Source organism: Hippichthys cyanospilos, chromosome 1 (assembly GCF_059441005.1).
Source record: "Hippichthys cyanospilos isolate Australia breed blue-spotted pipefish chromosome 1, RoL_Hcya_1.0, whole genome shotgun sequence".
Lineage (NCBI taxonomy): Eukaryota > Metazoa > Chordata > Actinopteri > Syngnathiformes > Syngnathidae > Hippichthys > Hippichthys cyanospilos.
In genome coordinates, this window is record NC_142369.1 from 28719789 (window position 1) to 28746138 (window position 26350).

At 38.7% G+C, this 26350-nt stretch overlaps 1 protein-coding gene across 1 annotated transcript in view; it reads left to right on the forward strand.

The window, feature by feature from the left end:
- The window catches only part of LOC148430006 (transmembrane protein 132C), a 121820-nt gene that overhangs the window by 55264 nt on the left and 40206 nt on the right, over positions 1–26350 (forward strand). The window contains exon 4 of the mRNA XM_088432841.1: positions 25931–26117. Within this exon, the coding sequence (XP_088288967.1) occupies positions 25931–26117 (187 nt within the window). The remainder of the gene's footprint in view (positions 1–25930; positions 26118–26350) is intronic.

Here is a 26350-nt window from a genome sequence, read left to right on the forward strand (position 1 = left end):
CGGAACTAATGGCACTACCAAGCAGACAGTATCATCACCATCAGTTATGGTTCATTTATTAGCAGGCACATGTGCATGCATACACACAGAATATTCACACACTCTGACAAGCTCAAATGATGCTGAATAATTGCTTTGGGACAGCTAATAGGACACTGGGTGTGTATTTGCGTGTGCATGCCCCCCCAACACACACAACAGATGGGTCACTGTGTAGGTTCATCTAGTCACTTAAAGCTGCTCAGGTGCTAGTTGAACTAATTTGCCATGCACAGCTGATGCTAAAGCCATACAGTCATCTTACAGTAAAATGAGGTTTGTGTGAATTTTATTTATTTATTTATTTATTTTTTGCTGTATTTAATGTTTTAATTAAAGTATACCAATGCATTTGCAGGCAATATAATGTACAGTACTGTATATTTAGCCATCATTAAACAAGCGAGTAACTAAAACAAACTAAAACAAATATGTACAGTATTAATTAAGAATGTTAAAAATGTTTTTTTTAAAATTATTATCTATTTTTTCACAAAATGCATTCTTAAAAGTTCAGGTAATGCAAACAATTCGTTTTCAGATAATGAGGGAAGTGATAATGACAGCGCAGAATCCATGTTTGAATTGTCCACATGGTACGTTTTAATTAGATTAACTGGTGCATGCTTGCTAGCAAAATAGTAATTATATCAGCCAGAATTTTGTAAAAAAAAAAAAAAAAAAAAAAAAAAAATCAAAATAGTTATAGTGAAGAAAGGCCTTTTTAAGAATTAAATTTGTTTGCATTTACAATAAATTGTACACATTTATGTTGTACTCAGGGCCCTGTTTTTGTTTTCAGCTCAAGTCAATATCAAAGTAAATCTCACTCTCACTGAATCGAATCGAATCTGTAATCACACATATTCAGATCACACAATAGTAAAACATTATTTGCTTTTCTTACATGAAACCATATCAAAGAAGTGAAGTGTATTATGGGAATGATCTTTTGCAAAAATGATGATTCTACGATACATCAAAACATCCAAACAAGTCATGGGAAGGGACAAACTTTATAAGTGCGGTGCACCTATTATTGGCTAGAGTGCACTCCAGTAGATTGAAAAGTTCACTTTGTCACCATTAAAGGCTGGTCCATTGGAAACAAAAGCAGTCCTGCTTCCTCAGCATGTCGTAAGCCATAAATGGTGTCCTCAGTAAACGTGCCACGTCTGGCTCTTTGTAGTTCATTAGGAGTGCCAAGGTGCAGATGGATTTCCCTGGTGAGTCACCACTTCATTAATCGCCCACGCCACACCCAGCCTGGGCCAGTGGTTCACTCATTACAGCGACAAAGGAGCTGTCTACTTCAGAGGAAGTCTGCTTCTTTTTTGTCTTTCATCAGGGCTTATTTTTGCTGTCTCGCTTGTAACCAATTCAGGAGAGCACTAATTGAAAATGCATTACTCTGCCTCGGAAGCAAATGTTTGAATTGCATTTACGTGAAAACTATTTCTCGGTGAGCTTGGCCAGGACCTCGCGGTTTGTCTCTTTCTCGAATATAATAAAAGAATAAGCAAATGTTTTCTGCAAAAGATGTAGTGGAAAAAAAAAAATTGTCACATTCATTCAAGGTTGTCGCAATCTTTCCTGGAAATGGAATGTCTTTGTTTGACCAAGAGTGAGGAATTGTTTTTAGGCTGTGTCTTTAAAGCCTTTCTATACCAGTTTTTTATGTATTTATTTTTTTAGGGGGGTGGGGGTGGGGGCTGTCTTTTTCATCTTTTTTTGAGTTAACCTTGTCTGATCTCATGCTTTAATGCTCTCAGCATGAGAAGTAACCATGCGCTTACAGCCAAAATGCAAGTAAAACTAAGCATGTAAAATAGCCTTACATAGCTATCAGTTCATTTGCTCTGTAACGACTATCCCCCTATCCCATTTATTTTAAAAGCAAGTATTCTTGCCGTGACTCCAGTGAACATCATTTGAATAGTTTATTCACCTCTGAATTTTTGCTATTAGTGCTGAGTCTGACTATTGCGTAAGAAAACCTAAAAATGATTGCTGACGCGCGATGAGTAAAATTAGACAGGAACCACTTCTAATAAACCTGTTTCCATAATAGTGCACTTTTAGTCTGTTTACAAACATACAAGTATACAAGTTGACATTATGCCGAAAACAGATTCTGACGGCATGATGATCACGAGCAAAAATATCACTATGGCACAATATTAAATAATAGCTCTATTATATTTTTCAACAAACTATTGAATGTTTGGTCCATTAAAAAATGTGCAGTACTATCATGTTTAGGACAAATAAATGATTTAATTGATAAACCTTTATTTTGTAATTGTTCTCAACAAGTCTCAATGCTCCATCGCTGGTAACTCCTTCTGCTCAATCCATGCCATGAGGTAAGGAAAAAACAAACAAACAAAAAAAAACATAATTCCCCAAATACATGACACTTGTTTTTTTTCCCAAAAATGAAGGCCAAAAGTATGGGTGCATGCTATAAACAATAATTTAAGAATATGAATTCTATTTTTAATTCAACAACATTAGAGGAAGATTGATCCATCAGCCAAAAAAAGCTGAGTTTTGATGCACAGATATGTATTGTTATATCGGTGTATTGCCGCTTACAATTCTGCGGAATTAGGGTGAATAAAAATAAAAAATACAACAGTTGCCATCTTGCCATCTAAATATTGAGTCATCTCCCCAAGCACTGGTGATACCGTATCACAGCGTTTCCACAAATGTCCACTGTGAGTAGCACTAGATTTTGAAAAAGAATAATCCTCTAAAATAATCACGTGAAATTAACTTCAAAAGTTATTACTTATAACCCTTAAAATCATGCAGAAAGCAAGTTTGGTTGACTAGCGTGAGCATAAATATATGTTTCTGATAAAAAATGAGGACTTAACTTCCTCTTACCTCTGAAAACTCTCACTTTGTTGGTGTAAGGGCATCCGAGTGAATGCTGAATGCACCCGGAAGCAAATGATGACAAAACTTTTACTTTTAACTATGCTTGAAGGTTTTCATTTTTGTCAAAAACAGCTTAGCTTAACTAGAATCCCACATTGAAAAGTGTCAAAAGGTGAATTTCTGGTAGGTTTATGTGCCTTTCGCTGCTGCAAATACAAGTTTTTGTGTAAGAAAGCTGAATCACAGTTGACCGCTACTTCTTATTTGAATGATGGAGAAACCCTGCCCTGCCTGAGTCAATAGGATGCCTGCTGTCTCATCACTGCATTGTCTTTTGCAAGTCTTTTTATTAAGTCACCTGTCTTGTGGAATTGCACTGAAAAGTATCGTATGTGATGTGGTCATTGTTTAGGAAGACCCAACTTAAGTCCTTTGCAACAAAGAATAAAAGTTAGGGAAAACCATTACAGCCCATGCAAAAGGTTAGCCCACAGCCCTAGTGTTACAACTGATAGCTGCATGAAGCACACCGGGTTACTAAGTGATTTTTCTTTCACATGACATTGTGTAGTCCTGCAGTCCTGGACAATTTATCTCAGTGACAAGAAATATGAAATTGCTTGTTGGCTGCATTCGTGCAGTGACAGTTGTTGGCATTATGTACTAAACACTTTTATTTGCAGCAGAGGAGAGACAGATTGAGGTTTGCATGTGTCCCTGGGAGTTCATGTGTTTCAGATTTATTAAGGTTTATGAGAGAATATCCAGCTCTCAGAGGTAGAGGTTAATCCTGAAAGAGATTAGATTACTACTACCAGGGTTTGGAGAGCTGCCGCACAAGTGATTACATTGTCATGTTTTCACCTAAGTAAACATTTACTCGCAATAATGATTGCGCTTTAGGACAACACATAGTAATAAAACACCTTAATATATTTGGTTTATGGAATGTCCTTGTACTACATAGCACTGAGTTATAGGAATCAGTGGTGTCCATCATGATTTCGGGACGGCACAGTTTGACACTCTGTGATTGTTTCTTTAACCGCACTTCCTTTAGAGCCAAATTACATTTTAAGAATGTCAGAAAAAAAATCACATGGGTAACAGCATCCAACCATTTTCTATGGCCGTTTATTCTCACGAGGGTCGCTGGCTTGCTGGTGCCTATCCCAGCTGTCTTCGAGCAGTGGGCGGGGGACATTATGGCTCAAAATATCTTCCGTCCTCACTTATTCTGTTGGTGTTTTAAGATGATCATCGGTTGTCAGTACACCTGCAAAACCGGGGTCTGTAAACCATTGATGACAGCTGTTACTGCCCATCTCTGATTATGGAATATGAAAACATATCTGCATTTTCCAAAAATTAGGAGGTTGCAAAATATGACCATTATTTTAATACTTCAATTCAAAATATCAGTGCTGCGCACACACCCACGCACACACAAACACATTTTATACAGTCAATTACTACGTAATTAGTAAATTAAAACAATAACATTTGTATGATCTGATACAGATCGCAGGTTGTTTTAACTTTTTTTATAATGGTGAATTTTGTCTTGGCATTTACTGTGAGCTCTACAGAAATCCCTCGCTCTATCGCGCTTCATCTTTCACGGGTTCGCTGCTGCACGGATTTTTTACAGTGTGGATGTATTTCCTTTTTTTACAGCGCATTGTGCTCTGAATCCTGAATGGCTCAGGGGCTTTACTGTTGTCTCGAAATAAAATATTGACGCTGTACTGTATTGGTTTTTCACTTGTCAATTTATTACAAAAGCAAGAGGATCCAAAAGCTTGCTTTTGTCTCTCCTGTGTCTCTCCTCTAACTGCCGTGTGCAAACGTGTCAGCAAGCACATTGATTGACAGTTTGGGCTCTGGGAGCCGATCACGTGACTCGTAGGCGTGCCGAGAGCAAGCGCACACAATATGTAGAGTTGACACACAGACAGCAACAGAGAAATGCTCAGCTTTGCAAATCTGACTTTTATTTCCTTTATAATAAATTGAAATTTCAAGTGTATTGTTATGATATAAGAGGCTTCACTCTAATTGGATGTCCGGGCATATCCGTTTATAAAAATCTTCTTGCTCAGAAAAAGAACGATACGGGTACTCATAACAATGTGCGGGTTCAGGACGAAGAGACATAGCTGGGACTGTGAAATACTTGTTTCCAACTTTGTATTACAATATTAAAATGTTTGTTTTAAACAAATTTGGGGCTTTAAAATAGGTTTTGATTTTTGGTTTTATTCTATAGTTTAGTATTGCATTGTAAAATAATAAAAAAAATTAAAGCTGGCTACTTTACGGATTTCACTTTGCGCGTGTTATTTTTGGAACGTAACCCCCGTGATAAACGAGTAATCATTAAGCTTATCAAGAAATATTATGACATAATTCAGTTTTATTAATGAATAGTTCAAATGTGTTTGCATGATTTTTTTTAAATAAATCGACAATGTTTCATATGTGTTATAAGACCATTTTCAAGATGAAAAAATTAAAATTATATTGTTTCTTACATAATAGCAGCATTTTTTGGGGGAGCGTAGATTTGTAATTTTCCATTTAAAAAATCAGGAACCATTTTACAGTGTGTAATGTTTGTTTTTCCTAAAATAAAGTACTGAAATAAGTATCAATTTCTATTAAATACTAATTGACCTGTGTATATACAGTACACAGCATATGTGTAAAGGCCTTGAGTATATTTTAGTGTATGGATGGTATGGCACTGTGGTCCAGTTCTCACCAAGCCTCACTTCAAACTCACTTTTTTCACCTAATTTAAATGTAACTTTGAAAAGCCCTGGTGAGAAATGTACCTGAACACATTGACAGCACAAGGAAAATTTCATCTGCCACGGAAAACAAATGTCTGTTCAATGCTTGTCTGGCGTTCTTGACTAAAGCACTTGTGCTTGATGAAACTGACATGCAATCCTGCTTCTTTCCACTCTTGTCTTTCATAGACTAGCAAATTTTAAACAGCAGCAACAGTTCTGTTCAGGAGAGAACGCTGAGTGAAAGCGGAGATGCCACACTTGGCAGCGCTCTGGTACAGCCTGCTGCTTGTTGAGCAACATTTACCAGCTCTGACATGTAATCAGAGCATGTGTACAGCTCGGTGGGCCAAAAGAGGCGACCAGAGCAGGACAAGCGGACTCACGCCAGATGAGATGTGACATTCTGGCCACGTTGGCTCATTCAGCATACGTACAGTAAACGCCGACAGACGCCCACACTCGGATCGGTTGTCTTTGTGAAGGTCCCGACCAAAACATGGCAGCAACTCACTAGCTGAACAATGACAATAACACTCTTCTCGATGGCTTCCGCATTGACGCAGATGCAGGCTGGCGAGTAATTTTATACAACAGCACTCAGCGAGTGCAGAGGTGCCAAGGCTTGAATGTTTCTCACCTGCAAAATCAATGCGCGACAATTCTTACTCCTGGGCTGATGAACAGGACTGTTATTAACTAAAAATAAAAATGGTCACTACAATCAGTTTGAAACAGTTTCTCAAACAAAGTTTACTGTAAGTGTACTCTGACCATGACTATGTAGTCAAAAGAAAATAGCCGTCCACGCATGATGTTGCAACATGGAAATTCCATCTTTTGAACAATATATTAACAACAAAGCAGCCACATTCTATAAATAACTGAGGAAGTTGAACACTTTCACAAGACAAGTAAATAAGTAAATAAAGCACAGTCAGGATGGCTCTTGAGAAAAGATAGCTAAATGATCAAAAGAAATTTGAGGCAACTTTAGCTCTGACTTTACAGTGTACAGTACAGTATGATTTTTTTTTTCTTTTCAGAAAAAAGACTGGTTTCTGTGCATCAACAAGTCAACCACTAAATTTGAAAGCAGACTAAAAAAAAAGAAGAATCAGAATTTTCCCATGTTATTGTGGATGAAGGTTTTTTTTCAACAGTGGCGCCACACAGACAGACAGAAAGATAGAAATTGCCAGTCAGTAGCAGCAAAGTCGCAGTATCATGGAAGTGGCTGATGTTAAACTCTCCCGGCATTCCAGACACTTGCCGTTAGTCTATCTTTTTGTGATCTGGCTCAAGCCTTCAACTCTCTTCAACGCTCCCTCCCTTGCAGGGACTGATGGGTGGCTGCCACTGGATTGCTGTGCTGAATATGTAAATGAAAGCCGTAAAAGCGCCCTTACTTTAATTATTCTTCAAATTTCATGTCTGAGTGCTTCCGATTAGGGATCAATGACTCATTTCGGCACCCTGGCTTCGTGGAGGCATTTTTTTCTTCCCAGTGTTCCGTCTCACACAATTGCTTCGTCCAAGTTTGCCACCGCATTTTTATCTTGATATGACAGCTCATAACTGCTGATCAATGAAAGATCAGATTCCAACAGCTTGCAATGGGCAACCTGCTAGGATTTCTTTCATATCTAAAAAGTCAAACATTGCCACATGCCAAAGAGTAGGCAGATTTCTTTTTGTGTTTCTATTGAATGTGCGTCATAGTATGTGAACTGCCACAAAGGTGAATTGTTATTCACAGTGTCACTTTTTTTTATTGAAGATGTTTTCATCAAACCAACTACATCAGCGCTAGGGCACAATAATCACACTGTCCAATCAGCATCTTGGCAGGAACCCAGCTTGGATGAAGGCGAAAACTGGAATCTGTTTGCGACACTCAAATTATGATATGCAGTGAAGACTGAGGAAGAGGAGGGTGAACATCAAGCCAGCATGGAAATGAACACAAAATGTTAGAATCTCTCCAGGATGGAGTGGACTCGCCACCATCTAAAGGAGAATTGGCCGGGATACTAATGGCTGCTTCGCTATGACCCTCGTGCCACTTTGGCCACCGTTCTTGGCGTGGAGTTGCCAGGGTGCCACCGCCTGCTCCAGTCTGCTGCCTGCGTCCTAAAATTACTTTTGCGGCAGGTGTGGGATACCCTGACCACGGTGCTCAGCGTCCTACCATGTTGCATTGCCAATGCATCACTTGCTATGCCATTTGGGAATTGCAACTGGCAAGACCGATAATGAGCCGTGCTTGGCAATGAAGCATAGAAAATGTAGTGGGCTTCAAAAATGTTAAACCACCCTAAACACCTGTCAACAAGAATTCTAAAATGTGAGAAATACAGCAAGATGTTAGAGGAGTAGTTATGGGGCTTTTGCCCCTTAAGAGCCGCTCACGAAAAAGACCCATTCAAAAGCCTGGCTCTGTTTAATTGGTGGAACAAAAATATCCGGTGTAATGACATGCGGCATGTCATTAAATAAGCTTGGAACAAACATTACTTCCATTTGACACTTTGAAAAAGTCTTAAATTAAGCATTGGATCTTTGTAGAAAGTAAGCAAATATAAAGAACGCTTAACATGCACTAGCCATCACACGTGTAGACTGCACCTGTTCTGACAAAAGCTCTCACATCTATCAAATCAGGCCTGTAGCCCACTCACATCTACTCGGTCGCGTGTTTGAGCTGGCGGCAGCTCCTCCTTTCCACTCCTGCCCATTTTTCTTCTAACAAGCTGGTGTTGTTTACTTCTTTCCACTCCATCCGCCCCCTTGTGACTCTTTGTATTCTGAATGCTAAGTTGTATTAGTATGCTCATCTTCTTGGTCTACAGTACCCCATTTGTTTTGTTTTGCTTAATTCTTTGAGTTTCAAGAGAAAATAACACTCAGCAAATAAGTCAACAATATCATTGGGCTCACTTCGTTCTGTGTCGATGTCATCCAGTTCATGCCTTCCGGTCATCAAAAGCGTGCGTTTTTAAAACTACTGAATAATGAGGTCTGAAGTGACTATACCGGTTATTTTATTGTATGAAAGAACCGGTTATTTTACTCCGGTTATTTTGCAGGGGGTCATTTTGCTGCTGACAATAATTTTAAGTCTTGCAAAATAAGAGTGTTTAAAATATTATCTTGCTCCTTTACCATTCATTTAAAATGAATGACATCAAACTCACGCTGCGTTTTTGGGTGATTTACTGTGAAATATTAAAAACTGGTCATCTGGATAATGGAATGCATTTACAAACACTGATCATTCTATGAATTGAAACAATTGCTTTTTACTGAAAATTGCCTAGTGACTGCCAATCAATGCAATTGTTCCCAAATAAATAAAAGGACAAACAGGCAAAAGCCATTCATTGGATGAGCGCCGCACTGATTTATGTGTGAGATGGCAACAGACCATTCCAACATGATGACCAAATCGACTTTCAATAACAGCGCAGTGGTTCTGCCTGACTTGTGCATGCATGGGGTTCAATTTCATTTTAGTGATGGTGAGAATGTGAACGTTGTGAATTCTCTGTTTCTATGTGTGACCTGTGACTTACAAGTAACCTGTCCAAAGTGTAATCTGTCATTTGCCTGAAGACAGCTGAGATAGGCTCCAGCTGCCAGTGACTCTAAAGACGATCGGTGAAATTAATGGATGGATGAAATGATTGCTTGTAGTCTATTTTGGGGGACCCCTAAATTGATGCAAAGGACATACCGGTATGTTGGTAGAAAATATGTTTTACTATTAGTTTTCCAACCGTTTTACACCAAGGACACCAACAATCATCTTCCATGAAAGATAATAGAAAAAAAATGTTGAATATTTCATGTTGGCTATTGCATTAAAACTGTTTATGTTATTCAGAAACTCAGAATGTGTACATGTACATGGAAGACTTCAGAGCAGTCTATTGCACCCACTTTTAACACAAGTACGCCCCGTGTGGGGATAAGCGGCTCTAGAAAATGGATGGATCGAGAAACAAAACGTGTTGTCAATGTTTCAAAATTGCACGCGCTCAAATTCATGGCATCGTTTAAAAGAGCAGGTGTGTACCTATATTTAACGTGCTGAAGGACAGCGCTGTGGAGTGAAAGAGAAAAATAAAAACATGATAAAAATGAATTTAGCTGTCAGTAGCTGGCCAGTTTGGGAGGAAGAGGTTCACCCATGGTTGATACGTAATAGAGCAAGAAGCACTGGTGCCTTTTCTACACCAATATACTGTAGTTGTATTCATTTTAGCTTGACCACTCCCAAAGCTCTATTTGTCTCATTCCTAGTCAGCCGTGCTAAATACGTCAACACACAGCCATCGGTGTTGAATGCTTAAATGCCACCTGCTGAAGTGAAGCTTGCACAACAGAATAGCTGTTTATTTGTTTTGTTAAAACCTTCCCAAAATGTTTTGCATTTGCAAAAAAAAAGTGAGCTCAATATTTGTGAAAAAGAATCATTTATTTTTTGTGTATTCAACCAATCACAAATATATTTGATCTAAGTACTCATTCAAGTTTAGGAATATTAACATAGTTGTTGGCTGCAGCCACCACTGTGATTAATCATCAACATTTTTTTTTTTTTTTGGACGACTAATCAGCTCTTAAACACGATGCTCAGTCATTGAACTTTGTTTGTGTCGTTTGTGTCCAGTGAACAGATGCACAACATATGCAAAATAGAAATGAGCCAGTTCAGGCAGACCCACAGTTCTTGACTATATTTAACCTCCTTGAGCCCAAGTGATTCACAGGGAATTGAGCCTGAGGTAAAATTCGGTCGGTCGTGCCCACGCCACCTTTGCACAAGTCACTTGTCGGCGTCACTTCCTTAATGTTGCCATAGTTAACTCCCATATACTACACACGCAAGCTTCTGCTTCTTTAAATTGCAATTTGAAAAATACGATTTCTGAACAAATCCTGTTTTTCTTTCATGATTACACAAATACTACTCTGACAGTGTCGATACCAAACGGGCTTTCAGATATTCTCTCCGTGCATGCACTGCTACACTCCAACCATTTTGGAAGTTCGGTTCTTTGGAGCACCGCAATCAGGGCGCACTACGTGTGGCTGCTCTAACTGGGGACACTGAGTGTCAGAGCATCAGGCAGGGCAAGATGAAAGCTATTGAAGCAGGATGGAAGTGTTGTAGACTGACGGGGAGTTGAATAGTTTTGACAACAAAACGTTTATGAATCAAACAAAAGGAGCCCGCTCTGCCTCTTGGAACGCTCACACTCCAAGTGTAAAGTTAAGGCAGAAGAATTGACTTTCTGAATGGAGCCTAAATAATACATGTGCAAAAGAGTGAACTTCCATCGTAGTCGGGATGACTTATTTCATAGAAGCTAGATGAAAAGCGTGAATGTGCTACTGTTCCCGGGCACCAAACTTGCACTGTAAAAGTAAAATTGAAATGGAAGAGTTAATGATTTTAAAGTTGAATTTACACTTATTAATTATCATTATCATTATTTGCTTTTCTGTCAAGACATTTACCTTGAATAATCCTGGTCAGCAAAGGTGTGGTTCATTAAAAAATGTGACATCATTTTGTTTTATTCATTCAAATTTAATTTCACGTTATTCCAATTTGCTAATTATTGCTGTCCTCCCCTCATCAGTTTTATTGACCTTGGGCTGGTCAAACCTTTTGGCTCGAGGGCCAATTTCTGGGTTGTTATGCTGCTCTTATATTTATGAATAAAATATGATGTCATCCACCGCACGTCCCGAAGAGTATGTATCACCAAGTTCATGTTACATTATCTGCACTACAACTTAGGCCTGCTTTGAGCAGGCTTAAAATCTAGTTTATATTCAATCACCAAACGGCTGCACTGGGGCTGTGTGAAAGAAACCACAATTGGTTTATTTTCTTTCTTTCTTTTTTCTTTCTTTCTTTCTTTCTTTCTTTCTTTCTTTCTTTCTTTCTTTCTTTCTTTCTTTTTAAGTATTTTTTTTTTTTTTTTAATGCCCAAATGCATGTGCTGCCTATGAAAATAGTCCATACGATTAGGCAGACTATCCGGGGTAGCTAGCATCAAATGAATACATATTAATTAAAGGGATATCTTCTTTATGGTATTGTAATGATTACAGTACAGTGTTAATAGTGAAAAACTGCCTTTTGTATTTACAAAGTTTTGATTTGTAAGGAACATGCCCTTTTCCATAAAATTAGCATACGGACATCTTATACTTTTTGAAGCTAACTATAAATTGTATAGCCTTTATAGTACAACATAAGATGAAACAAAAATAAAGTGCATCTTTAGCATAAAAAAGGAAGTTAGGTTAATATACAAGAAATTCCATCCATTAACTGTAACCGCTTGTCCTCACTAGGGTCGCTGGCTAGCTGGTGCCTATCCCATTAGTCCATGGGCATTAGACGAGGGACACCCTGAACTAATATTTCTTACTATTTCATAATAAACAAGATATGAAATTAAACTGTTTCAAGTAAGCATCTAAGTCAAGAATATGGGCAAAGCATGAAACATGTGCCAGTCTATGGAGCTGCAAGCATATCGGAAACATTATTAGTCACAATCAGCAGATCCGTGACGGTCAACTCCCCTTTGTTGGCAACGGAATGGAACACTTTTGTGTGTCACATGATTGCTAAATGCAAACAGACTGTTGCACATCACAAGGCACCAATATGTCTCCAATATGTCTCTTGTTAAAGTGTGTATTCTGTGATTCTGATTGGCAGCATTATGGGAAGCAGGTTGATGAGGATAGGTAGATGCAATCACACTTACAAGACGCTGACACAAGTGGACCAGAAATATGACCAACTAAGAGCAAAACAAACTCAAACCCGAGACATGAAACGAACACAAACACCAATTGAAACGCAAGACATGAAGAAACAAAAAAATAACCCCACCTTAAAACAGGGGCTGGTTACTTGAATCAGGTCTACCACGCGAGGGTTACATGGAAAACAGGCTGGATAGTGGCTTTCGAGGACTGGATTTGCTTTTAAAGCATGCCTTGCAATTGGCTAGCAACCCCTGCCCTAAAACCTAACACCATCCTCATGTCCTATTAGCTAAAACAGGAACAATCGGTTGCTGTTTTTTGTTTTTTTTTGCTCCATCTATTTAAAATAGGCTTATAGGTCAGGGTAAATTTAGCAATGCGATTATTTCACAGTTTGTGTTGTCATCAAAATGGTCTCCACAAGTTTGAGGAGATTAAATACCCTTTTTTCTGCTCTACTCTTTCATATGAAGATGGGCTGGGTCCTGGTCCAGGGTTAGGACTCCTGACCTGTTTGCTAAGCTCATGCTGCAATTTCAAATTGATCTTATCTGTGAAGTGTTCACCTGTTTTGTGTCAAACACAGTCAGTGCTTATCCTTCCAAAGGATGGCAAAGCCTACCTTATAATATCAGAAAGGTCCGATCCGCTCGGGCTTTGAAGTCTTTAGTCAATAATGGTCTAGCTAAATGCATTGAGTTTTTGTGAACCTTAAAGCCTTGGAATGATGATACTTGCCAATGGGCACACAATGAGTTGATCAGCGCAGAACAATGTTTTTGTGTGTGTGTGTGTGTGCGCGTACACACATGCACACACACTGCTCAGTGTCTGCTGCCCCCTAGTGTGTGTCTAAATGAGATATCAGCATCTCTGCATGTTGCCGCCTGCCATAGTGGTCAAAGCCTATTATCTTGTTTCGGGCAGAAAATTGCGTGTAACTGTGGGAACTAGCAATTTATTTCATTGCCATATGCTATTTAGCTTTTCTCTAAATGAGACAAATATTGAGTGTAGCTGACTGGGAAGTAGTGTCTGCCGCAGGTCCGAGGTCACCAGTGATGATAACTACCCTCATTAGAGATCCATTACCCCCGTGGAGGCTATTCTTCCGCTGATGGACCCTAATTTTGCACTGTGAAAAAGCATTTAATTTTGATTAGGCAGTTGTTGGCGTGGTGCATTTCATTAAGTCCAAGATGAGATTTGGTATTCGGGGAATCGGGATATCATACTGTTTAAGATGGGCCAATGCATCGACCGTGGTCTGGTTCCCCTCAGGGCAAGTTGAGGAGCAAATACTTGAATTTGGTTATTCGATGACATTCTTCTTATTTACCAAAGGTTTTAAACGTTAGTACATTTATAACAAAAGCTTTTGTCCAATAAGAATTTCCATTTTACAAACACACACACATACATATATAGAATTTTTTTTAATTTTTTATATTTTTTCAGTTTTATTCCTAGCATACCTATTGTGTTAAATAAAGCCGACCATCACCTATGCAAATTACTGGAAGTACATTGCTGGTTTTTCTTCACTGTATATAGGACAGTATTTCTGGACATTTGTTCCAGAAATGCATCGAAAGGCATATATGTACATACATACCTGTATCCTGTCTATTAAATCTATAAGGGAACAGACCATAAGCCTGTATCCTTTAAAGCGGAGGACTTACTCGTAACAGTCTGGGTAGCTATCTCTTCTTTGGTTAAGCCAGTTTAGAGGGCTCCTAATGAATGTTTTTTGACATGCCATAAATCACTGTTATTGGATTTGTATGTTGGAGGAAATAGCGATATGAGGCATATGCCAGCACGCTTGGTTGTATTTCTATCTTCAGCCATTCATCGCAGCCTTCGTGTAGAGAACACTTCAGTATGTTCAAATGTCGACATTTTCTGTGATTCAAACACCAACACGGGCATTTATACTGGATGCGTTTTCATGCCCCAGTAAACCAATGTTTACCAATTCAAAGGCGTCATGATATCAAAATGCAATCAAATGTAATCTTGTTTGAAAAGTATTAGAGACGATGCTTAAGGCCAGTTATGACATCTGTCCACGAGTGCTTTTCTGAAGGTTGTTCTGAGGTTAAGAGTTGGGATGGAGAAGACCTACTCTCTTGCATATTATTGCTTTCGTAGCAATTGGGGTGACAGTTTTAAATAAAGACCACATGATGAAAGCAGTTAATAACCTGCTTGTTATGCCATCCTGGGACAAGGGCATGGCCCCAAATTCTGTCTCATGATAAAACAACAAGATTAATTTGAGATTTGCTTTGCTCGTATGACTTTAAAAAGGTCATATTTATCAAGTCTGGTTCCGGGTTCAAACCTCCGCAGTAACTATGCGTCTGCAAGGACCTTCAAAGTCAAAAATGCCGCTGAAGCAGCATTCCTCACAACAATTCTTATTTCTGTTTTGGCTTTATGTGACAATGTTTCAGGGGAAGTTTACACACCCGTCTCCTGCTTTCACTATCTTTCTTATTACTCTGTGTAGTTGATTTGGTCCTTTGGGAATATGCAGCTACAGGTGTTTTTATACACCTTCATTCCTCAAATGCGCAACCTCCAAATTTCTACCCTCTGGCTTTTTTCCTAACCTCCCCATTTGCATTTCACACAAACACTTTCAGTGAATTCTGTTTGAGTCAAACTTGTTTAGAATAGTCAAAATATGAATGAAATATATAAGTGAAACATTTATGCGTGAGATTTTTTTTTTCATTAAAAACAAACAAAAAAATCCATATTGTGGAGAGATGCGCTGAGATGAGTTGACCGAAATCGCGGATCAGAAAGCTCTAAGATACAAAACAAACATCTGTTCACAGTAGGGAAGCCAAGAGCACACACGCACAACAACATTGAAATAATAAAAGACAACATATTTTATTTGATAGAATTCTGACAGTGCATACCACCCATACTGCCCCTAGGTAATGTCTGTATCTCAAGGCAGTCAATCATCTATATTTTTATTTTTCATTTAATGATTGCGCTTTGCAAAAACCCTTCTTTGAGGTTCCTGTGATTAACCTACAAAAAATGCTCCATACATGTAGAAAATGGCTTCTCCTTTAGTCAATTGTTCACAAAAATGCTTTACAAAAATAGAAAAATAAATATTTTAAGCCTATATTTGTAGCATTGTAATGATTTATTTTGTACATCTGTGTGATCCTTTTGAAATTTAGCATCTTGTATTTTGTCGCTAAAACACGGAAACAGCAGCAATTACATTGTTATACAAACTCGTCAATCAAAGGACCGTATTCTCCCCTTCATGAATAGCATCTTTGTGCATCTTTTATAGAGTGCATCATCCCATCGTTACTTCTGACGCACCCACCATGCCTAACCGAGAAATTTGTGGGCAACCGCTTAAAAAGTCTGAGGGTGGCGGTAAATGATGAAGCATGAATTTTCCCGAGACTTGTGAATCTCAGGGAAATCCATTTGGAAAATATAGCGCACTTTAAATATGAAAACATCTTCCAGTGTAGATGTGTTGTCAACATTGAAACCTGCACCCCGCTCCATCCAAAATGCTCTACTTTCAAGGAAAGCGTGTTTGTTTTTGTGTGTGTTTTGAAATAAATAGAATTCAAGTCATTTCAGCAGAATACTGCTACAGAACACTAAATGCATGTTTGGATTTACAGAATGCCTTGCAATTGGCTGGCAACCAGTTCAGGGTGTCCCCCGCCTACTGCCCGTAGAAAACTGGGATAGGCGCCAGCAAGCCGGGTTAGGGTTAGATGGGTGGATTTACAGTACACCTGTATTAAAGGCGTGGTTGCCCTGCAATCTTACATGCACCACTGAGTTTCTATGTCATAGAATGTAGAAGAAAATGAAAACAAAAGATGACGTTGCGATGATTGTGCCAATATTGTGATATTTTACTTATTTATTTGGATTTAACCTTTCCTGCTTAGCTGCCTTGGTCATGCAGAACAGGGCATCTGTATACAGTACATTTGGTACATTGGCATCATGCCTGAGCAGTATGCAAAAAAAGGTGCTTCATTGACTTCTTCTGTGGTTACTTTTACTATGATGCAGTCCTTGTTTTACATCTGAAAACGGTTGAATCCCCGGGACTTGCAAAACTAAAAAAATCTATGGGTCACGACAGAAATGGATGGAGTCCCAAAAATTGCTCAGTAAAAAGTACATGTGAGGTTCAAACTTGCAAGCAAAAACCAATAACAGTTATGAACACATGTAACTGTAACATTTATTAAAATAATAGAATGAACTTACATGTAGCACTCGTCATCATCTTCTTCATATCACAACCATTGATATAACTTAGTCCATTTTGGAATAAAAGTCATCTTAACTTCAATGTGCCAACATGTTTTCCTCTTCTCAATCTTCCGAAGCATTTCACTTTCACTTTTTACTTTCTGGCTCATTGTTAGCTGATTTTCTTTTATTTCACTTGTCACTGATACTAAAAATATTGCTGAGTTGATGTTGTTTCTGACTTATATAAGGCACTTTTTTTTCTATAACGAGATCCTGCAGACGAAATCTCAAAACAACAAGATCACAAGTAAAAACGAAAGAACCTGACCTGCAAGATCAGAACAAACATGAAGAACGAAGTGGTAAAAAATATGACTAATTGTTCAAGTAAAAGAGTAAGCGGACAATGATTCATATTTTGATATCCAAAAATTAATTAAATTATTTATTAATTATTTGACTGTCTGACCATTCAATTCGGACTTCGATTTTCGATTAAACATGGTTTGATTGAATCAAAAATGATTTGTGCTTCAATCTATTGATGTGCAAAGAGTCATCACACAACTTCAGTCTGCTTTGCAAGATGGAATATAAAAGGGAAACAATGTCTTTTTTTTTTCTTTTTTACATTTACTGAGTTTTGATTTGTAAGAAACATGCCTTTATCTCCAAAAATAACATGTGGACATCCACTACTCTTTGAAGATAGCGATCAATTCTATAACTCTTATGTCATAAAATAAGATTAAACAAAAAATAAAAAATGCTGCCCAAATGGAAATATTACAAATATTATATTTCTCAGTACATTTATGACAAACAAGAGATGAAAATAAACTTTTCTAAATTGTATATTCAAAGCATTAAACGTTTGTTCATCTCTGACGCCGAAGTGGTGTGATATGGTGCAGTCTGAGGGTGGCTTGATTTCCAGTTTGTGGAGTTTTCATGAGACGTGAAATCCATTAGTATCCACTTTGAAAATACATCCCACTTGCGAAATTAGATTACGCCATGGGATCCGGAAGTTAACGCTAGTGACGTGCATGTGCATTTGTCTTTTACTTTGCCATTCAGTGAACCAATCTCATCATAGAACGCTTAGGAAAAGGTGGGTGTTAACCAAGCTATCGCGTGGCACATCAAATAAAAAGAAGATACACCAAAAAAATCCATAATTCACATCTGATGACCGTAGATCTTAGTGATTGTGATTCATTTCGCCATCACCATGGCGACATACAGTTGTACTTAGGAAATCAATTAATTCCGAAAGTCATTTCACAACATGAATTTTTCGTAGGTAGCGGTGCTTCTTCTTTTTTTCTTTTTTTTTTTACCATTAAATATCCTAATCCATTCCAAGCCAAAAAACAAACAAAAAAACACTCCTAAACCCTTCAAATGAATAATAATAATTGTTGCCATTGAAAATATGAACGCAGTTCATTTGTTTGCTTTGAGATGCCGCTGTTGTGTTGGTGGTGTGTGCAGGGAACTTTGTTTAGGTTTTTTTTTTTATGCATGTTTTTAGTTTTCATTTCCCGTGATCTAAGCATCATTTACAAATTCACATGAGCAATATTCATCTTGAGCATGTAAGTTTACTTAAGGTCATGCAAAGTACTTTGTGTAATATGTTGTTCAGCCCTCTCGCTAAGGAGCTGTCAGATGCGACAACCTGCTCCAAGTGCTTCAAGTGAAAGTGTTCACCGGTTAGTTTGCAACAATCCAAAGTGTTATGTAGGTGTTTTTATGTGAATATGTACAATGTTGGCTGTAGCTAAGGTCAATTTTATGTTTGACAGGAATTGGTGCATGTTTTTCAAACGCCATAACTTCTCATCCATTTACTCTAGCAATGTCATTCTATTCGAATTCCCAAAGCAAAAGCTGTGCATTCCTGTGATGTACCTTGTGAGTTAGGGGCACGACCATATGAATGGGCAATTACAGTACAAAAAAAGAATAGACTATTGTCTGTTTTTTTCTTCTTTTTTTTTTCGCCCACGAACAGCATCAGGCAACTCACCTGCTTATTGTGCTGACTGCCATGTGAATCGCTTAGAATTAAACAATCAAATCTTCAATTGTTCAGTCAAATCTTATCGTTTGTATCCTTTTCAGTGTTGTCAGGGGATGGAGCCTAACCCAGAGCTCTCTCCATAACACTTCTCCACGTTGTGGTATGTGGTGGAGAGAAATGTAAAGTATGGTGGCTGTAGTAGTTTTTGAATGCTCATCTTTTCAACATGCCGAGTTCGGGAGCCTGACTACAAGATTCCGTGTGTACTATGTTGTCTCACTGGACATTTTGGCTGGTTATTCAAATTTAAAATGGCCAGTCATGCGTGTAACTAACGTAAACGTTTGCTTATGCTTGCTAATGTAAATCCATGCATTGCATTGTTTGTGTCAGTGTGTGTGTTTACAGTGTGTTCCAGTTTTATTCTATTGGCTCTTTTTTTTTTTTTTTTTTGCTGGTTCCAGTTGACAGCGCATGTCAACAGTTGAGTTTCACGCATCACTGAACCCGTAAATTTAAAGTTTTCCTTCTGCAAGCCATTTGGATTTTGCTTGTGAACACCCCGCTCACGTGCACTCACACACTGTCTTGCACATCGTCTCTTTCGGCTCCACTATCTACATTGTCAATTCCATCTTCTATTTCAGTTTTCATGTTTTTGGGAATCCACGCAGTTGCATGCTTCCTGCCGAGACTTGTTTCAGGCACCCCGTTGTATTTACTCATACTTGTATACATAATTGATCCATACCAAATAGGACCTTCCTTAACCTTCATCAATGTTCTTGTTAATGCAATAATACTACCTCTAACTGAAAAAATGTCAAATAACGTATGTCGCTTAGTTTTTGAGAAAAAATCTATATGTCTAACCATGTCTTACTCTCTAAACCCAGTTGAATGTGTAGGACAGATGGTTGTGGCCTCTTTAGTTGGGCTTAAACAAGGAGTGTCACAATGGCACAATGATTTTGATCTATGAGACAAAAGAAGCTCTTTCAATTATCGCTTTCTCTGGAGGAATCGTCTCAACAGGAACCTTTCCAATAACTCTCTCCTTTGACCGTTTATTCTTTTGGACACTTAAATCTACTTTTTTTTTTTTTTTTTTAGCTTGGATTCAAGAGGGGCCTGTTGACTTTTTCGAACGTCAATATGAATTGGAATCACCACCAAGAGCTCTTTCCTGGTCAATACACTGGGTAACAGATGACTTCAGATGGTCAACGATAAACGTGACAACTTTTTCCTGCTAAAACATTTTAAATGTACCTGAAAAACTGTTAATGATATCTTAGTCAGCAGTTGTTGAATGATTGAATGACAAATTTGGTTTAATATTGCATTCTAATGAATAAGTAATGTGTGCACAAAACATGTTGTTCAGTGTTCTCGTTTGCCTGCGTTCATGCATCCTAGACGTATACTTTCAAAAAAACGTGCATCCATGTGAAGGAAATCATATATTAGGTTGGTATCATTATGTGTTTATCTCTTGTCTCGAATAGCATGCGTTGCTATCCATCGATGCAGTGCTAGTTCATCTCGCCCCAGTCCATAGATAAAGCTGTTGACGTAGGAAAGTGTGAACTTAAACCTTGGCCCAGCTGTTGGCAGCACCCGGCTGGCGCTTTATGTTGTCTTGTATTGTGTAATGCTTTGCTGAGTGAATAAAAAGCAGGCGGGGACGGCTGAGCTCCGACGGCTCTGGAGCGAACACGAGAATGGAAGCTGAGTCCTCCCTTGCCGGCAAAGAAAAGTCAATCTTGGTTGGTCTGAGTTACTGTTTTGCATTTGGGCTTGTCTCTAGTCTTTGAAGATTTCTCTGACAGTCCATGGTTATTTGACATCGAAATATTAATCATTGTCCATCGACTCTTTTATTGAAGAAACCATGACCACTTACGAACATTTTGACAATTTCGTGGCCATGTTTGCTATTTGGTTTTTTTTGCTATTTGTTTTCTATCTTGCCAAAAAAAGAACGGTAATCGAGAAAAAAAAAACACTGTTGTTTCCATTAAATGCTGTTCATGCTGTGATGTTAAGATAATCAAGTAGTTGATTGTTGCCACGACCTTTCTTCTGAGAAGAACTATAAAATAAAAGTACCTCAATGCTATTCATTTCATACATTATTTGATATGCCACATTTTATTTTGAAGCATTGTCTGGATTCCTTCAAACGTGTGGCCGCTTGAATAGAGTAGCTTGACAGGCAGCAGATTCTAGGCCAACAGGCTAAAAACACAGATCTTGTCCCATAGTTACAGCCCGATGAATATGTTTATGCTGCTTGGGAAATTTTGTCTTGTGACCTCAGATTGGACACATCATTGCATTCCTAAAGTCTCTTTTTTGTGTGTTCAAGATTTCACAGTTTTATAAGGACATAATATAGCTGCATGGTGACTAAGGTAAAAAATACTTAAAAATGGGCTGCCTGTTACAGCAATACTCTCTCACTCACAAATACTGATGTGCTGAAAGAAATTTGATTTTTTTGTATCCATCTATTTTCCAACCTGACAGGCAGGGTACACCCCGGACTGATCGGCTGTCAGTCACAGAGCTCCCATAGCCAAACATCCATTCACACTAACCTGTAGACAATTTTGACCCAGCCATTATTGTAAGATGCAGGTTTTTGAAATGAATTGGATAAACCCAACACAGTCAGAGCAAAAACATGCACCAAACGGAAAGGCCTGACACAAACACAGGCCGTTATCTTAAATTCATGTGAGATCATGACGCATTAAGTTTTTATAGATGTATAGTTTGCCTTTGTCTTATAGTATTCATCTTGGCAATCATTCTGCAAACCATTACCATGCTATTGTTTTTGACATGCCAGGTTTAATAAACGCCCATACGCTTCAACTTGCATGCCAGTTTATGAGTCTGTCGTAGGCCTGGCTTCTCTTTTATTCAAACCGCAGCTATTTCACAGATAATTATCAAACGGAGGCCAGATGCGTGGCATGCATCCATGGCCCCTTTGTTGCTAATTGAATTAGACCCCATGCTGCAGTGACAGCGAAATTAACACTTTCCGTGGAGGCTGTGTGGTTAGCATACAGGGAGGGAGAATGGCAGCTCATGCCACATGGGTGTCTCTCTCTGCATGGGTAACATTCAGGCCAAGTTCTATTTAATGAAACATGTCATTAGGAGGCAAGTACAGCGGACAGAATGCCACGAGGCTTTCAATGTGTGGTAAAAAGGTTTTTACTCTTCCGCTTTTTGCCATCCGCTTCAAAATCTATTGTCAATCTTGTGTCATTGCAACCAGTTTGGGGTTATAAGACATCTCAATTAAAATGCCATAATGAACTCATTTACTTTGTCTGGACCATGGTTTCCAAACTCGGTCCTCGAGGGCCACGGTCTTGCATGTTTTCCAAGTTTCTTTCGCCGACACACCCGATTCAAATGATAAGCTCATCAGCAAGCTCAGCAGAAGCCTGACAATGATCCTGATCATTTGAATGATGGGGCGAGCGATCGACGCTCAGACTCATGCTGCAAGTGAGCTCAACCGCAAATTTCATGTGGTTGATGGATCCTTGAACACAACAGTTGTCATGAGAAAACTTGGTGTCTTGCATTGAAGAATTGATTGCTAAACTGGCTACCTGAAGCCCATTCACAGTCTCACGCTATGGACTCAAGGTCGATCACAATCTTTAACTGCCCGCTCACAAAACAACAGCAATTTAGACTCTTTCCCCCTGAAGAATGAGGAATTCTACCAGACACAACAATCTCCCTCCCCACCTCCTATCAGGTGGCCTTAAGACTGTTGGTTGGACTGGAATGGCAGCTCAAGGACACTTATGCACACATATCCACAGATATCAAATATGCACAGCCCTATCTTCAATGTCACGGGTGATCCTGAACTCCTGCCCGTATGATGTGACCTTCTGGGGAAGCGTTGGGGCCTGTGTCATGTCAAATGATAGTCCTTGTCAGTTGCAGCTTCTGTCATTGATTGGTTGCTTTAACCCATTGAGACAGGGGTGACCACGTCCGGTCCCAGAGAGTCACAATCATTTCTGTTTACAAATTTTACCCCGAATCCTGATTTAAATCAGGGTTGTTCTGAATTTTTTTTTATAAACTGATTAATACATGGATGCTCAATTTTCATTCCTAGACTAATGTTATTTTTTTTTTACACCATGTGAGATGTGTTTAATATTTGTCTTAAATTTCTCACTGGCTATTTTACAGATCTAATATTTCAATATATCATGTTTATCCCGCAACATCAATTAAAAAGACACTATTATTTGCCAATATATGCAGTATGCATAACTTCACCTATTTCACTGCACATACAGTATACTGTACTTACACATGCGCGGGCCATTCTTGTGTGTAAATACAGTGAATGAGAGGGACAGAGAGAGAAAGAGAGTGGTAGAGGAGAGAGAGACAGAGAGAGGAGGGTAATCATTGTTGTTTTTCTCTCGGGAGATATTATTTATCAAAAGTATGAGTCGTCTTTGGTACTTGGTGTCAGTATCGGGATTGGTCTGAAAAACAGAACTTAAACATTTAGCAGTTGAATCCGAACCACTGGATGTCCAATTCACATTTTAATGCCACCTCATATGTTTTAAAGAAAGTGCAATGTGTGATATATATGGATTTCATAACATAGAATTTGTAACGCGGGTCTATTCACTGAATTGCATGTTTAACCAGAATGCTGTTGGTTTCATTTTGCCGACCTATATAATGCTGGACTGTATATGGACTTCATTATATTTCAGTGTTATGTTAAAAAATAAATAAATAAATTAAAAAACCCAACCTTAACCACCAACAAACGAAAACAGTATTGTACCCAAGAAAAAAAAGGAAAAAACCTCTTTGCTCTTCCTGTTCGGCGTTTCTTGTTCCCCTTCTGCGATATCTAACACGGCAGCCTGTGCGTACACGTTCTGGAGAAATTAGGGCATTTGAGCTGATGGTAAACGCAGGTTTTAGTGACCGTGTAGTGCTCATGGGTTTATATCCAGACATGTTTCTTTGCCAGACCAACCTGCTGGCTTTAGCTGGTCTGTAAGCAGAGGGCATCATCTGTCACTTTTGCACAATTGTGGAGTAGTTATATAAGTCTTTGAGGTCGCACAATGTCCCATTATTCTCTAATCGCTAAGCTGTTATGAAATGTGACACAAGTTATTCGCATGTCATGTTTATTATTTATACACTTCCTTTTGGATGAGAAATATTGTTTTTCTTGCTTCGTTGCCAAACAGATCTTTCACTCTCTTAAAGTAAGCCTGAACACTATGGGTATCCTGTGAAATGGCTGTAAAACTTACAGTATGTGAATCTACAAGAACAAAACATTTTCTATTATTTATCATTTTCGTGTTTTAGGCCTACATCTATAATTTAAGATGTTACAAAGTACATTTGCACTGTTGTCTTTCCAAGATGTTCAAAATTTGAATTTCCTCGCTTTATGAAATTACATTCTGCTTGCCTGAAACTGTAGTAGACCCTAAACGTACTGAATTGTTTGTGGGTTTTTTTTTTTTTGGGTTGGTGTTTCTGTGGTTTTTACTATGTTGTTTCACACATATTCACTATTCCCACTGACATCATGTGGAAATATAAGAGGGATCCTATTTATCCTTACCACTATTCAAGTTATGCCTATGTTAATACATACATTATTTTTTTATTTTGTATTAGTAAATTGAACAAGTAGCACTATAATAAAGTCAAAATGGTTTAGAGAAACATAAAGATTAGCATTACTGTGATGAAATTGTCATTTTTTTTGTTTCGATCATGAGTATTGCGAGTCAAACTGCATCCCTGAGTGAGGATCTTGTCAAGTTACATATTTTCACAAACAATGTCACATAAATATATGATTCATACCAGGTATTAATTTGAAATAAATAGACCTATCTGGGAGGCAAATCAAAGGTAAGATCCATGCATCCTTTATCCATACTGCTTTTACTGATGAAGTTCCCTGACGAGTTTCCAATAACCTACCCTGCATGTTATTGGAACGTGGAAAGAAACAGCAGTATCCAGAGAAAACTCATGTAGGCACAGGAAGAACATAGAAACTCCACACAGAAAGGCCGTTGCCTGGAATCGAACCCACACATTTTGAGGCGGGCACGCTAATCAGTCACTCACCGTGTCTTCAAACGATAAAACGATAATACGATAATGATGATATGACAGCAATCATCACAAAGCACTTAGAGTTTGATGTAGTGTAGACCAAATATGCCCTCCAGGCTCATATTTGTTTCACATCTTGGGATTGCATAAGTGATGTGATGTATTAATCGCTGTCACAATACTTATTTGCTTTGGCATTTCAGCCCTGCAACTGCACTTCTCAGCATCCTCATTCAAGTCCTTTTAACAAATTGCCATTTGTAAACAACGTGTAATACATTTATCGGCCCTCTGACATATATGGCAAGAGTACTTGTACCATCTACCCCCAACGCTTGTTTAGAGCTAACCTTTCTTGTCTCCGGGTTATTTAACACCCGAGACTTATCACACTATTGGGCTTTTTATTATCAGGGCTCTCCATTCATCTGACTTAATTCAGGGCAGTCGTAGATCGTGTTAAGGTACGCTAGGGAATTTACTCTGTACGCGCTTCTATGGCAAACAGACACGTCCAACTACTGTAGGTCCAGCTTCAGCTTTGTGCTAGGATTAATGATGGGTAATAAATACTGCCTTGAAGATCTTCTGAAACTAAAATAAAATTGAAGATGTTTACATGACACATCTGCCTTGGTAACATGTGAGGGGAGTGGGAAAAAAAAATGTGATATAATTCCAGAAAGTAGAAGAATATCCTGAGTGCTGAACACAAAGGGACTTGACATTTGAAGCCTCTCTTGTGGTTAAATGTCACAGATTGCAGCTGGTAACTACCATTTGTTATCATTATGGCAGACTGTGGGTTGAACAAGAATATGTTTGTGCGCACGCACACACACTCACACAAAGTCACCCGCTTTGGCTCGTCATTTAGATCCCAGCAACCTGCATAATCCTTAACTGGCACCATCTCTTTTCTGCACTCTACTAGGGAGGACATTGGAGTTCAGAGGGTGTTGCAGGTGGATCTGAAAATCGAGAGTTTCCCAGAGCTTCAGGGCAGCCGGTGGATGGCGTGGCAGGTGGAATACCCGGCCAGCCGCTCTGCCACGCAGGAGGCCGACACCGAGATCCGACTGGCACAAGAGGATGTGGCAGGCATCGTGCCTTTGGCCATGGTGAGGTGACTCGAGAAACACTCGCGCTTATGTTGCGCTTTACAGCTGCTGTACAATTTTGAGTTCGATCCCAAAATAAAGTTAAGAATAATGTTTGCATCTTTGCATGTGGCATATCCAGGAGCGTCTAGTTTTCGTCTTTATGACAGATCCCATGTGATCACACTAAAAGACATCGTTCATACTGCAGCCTGAAATGACCCAATTCAGATTTCTACGCCTGTACCTGTAGC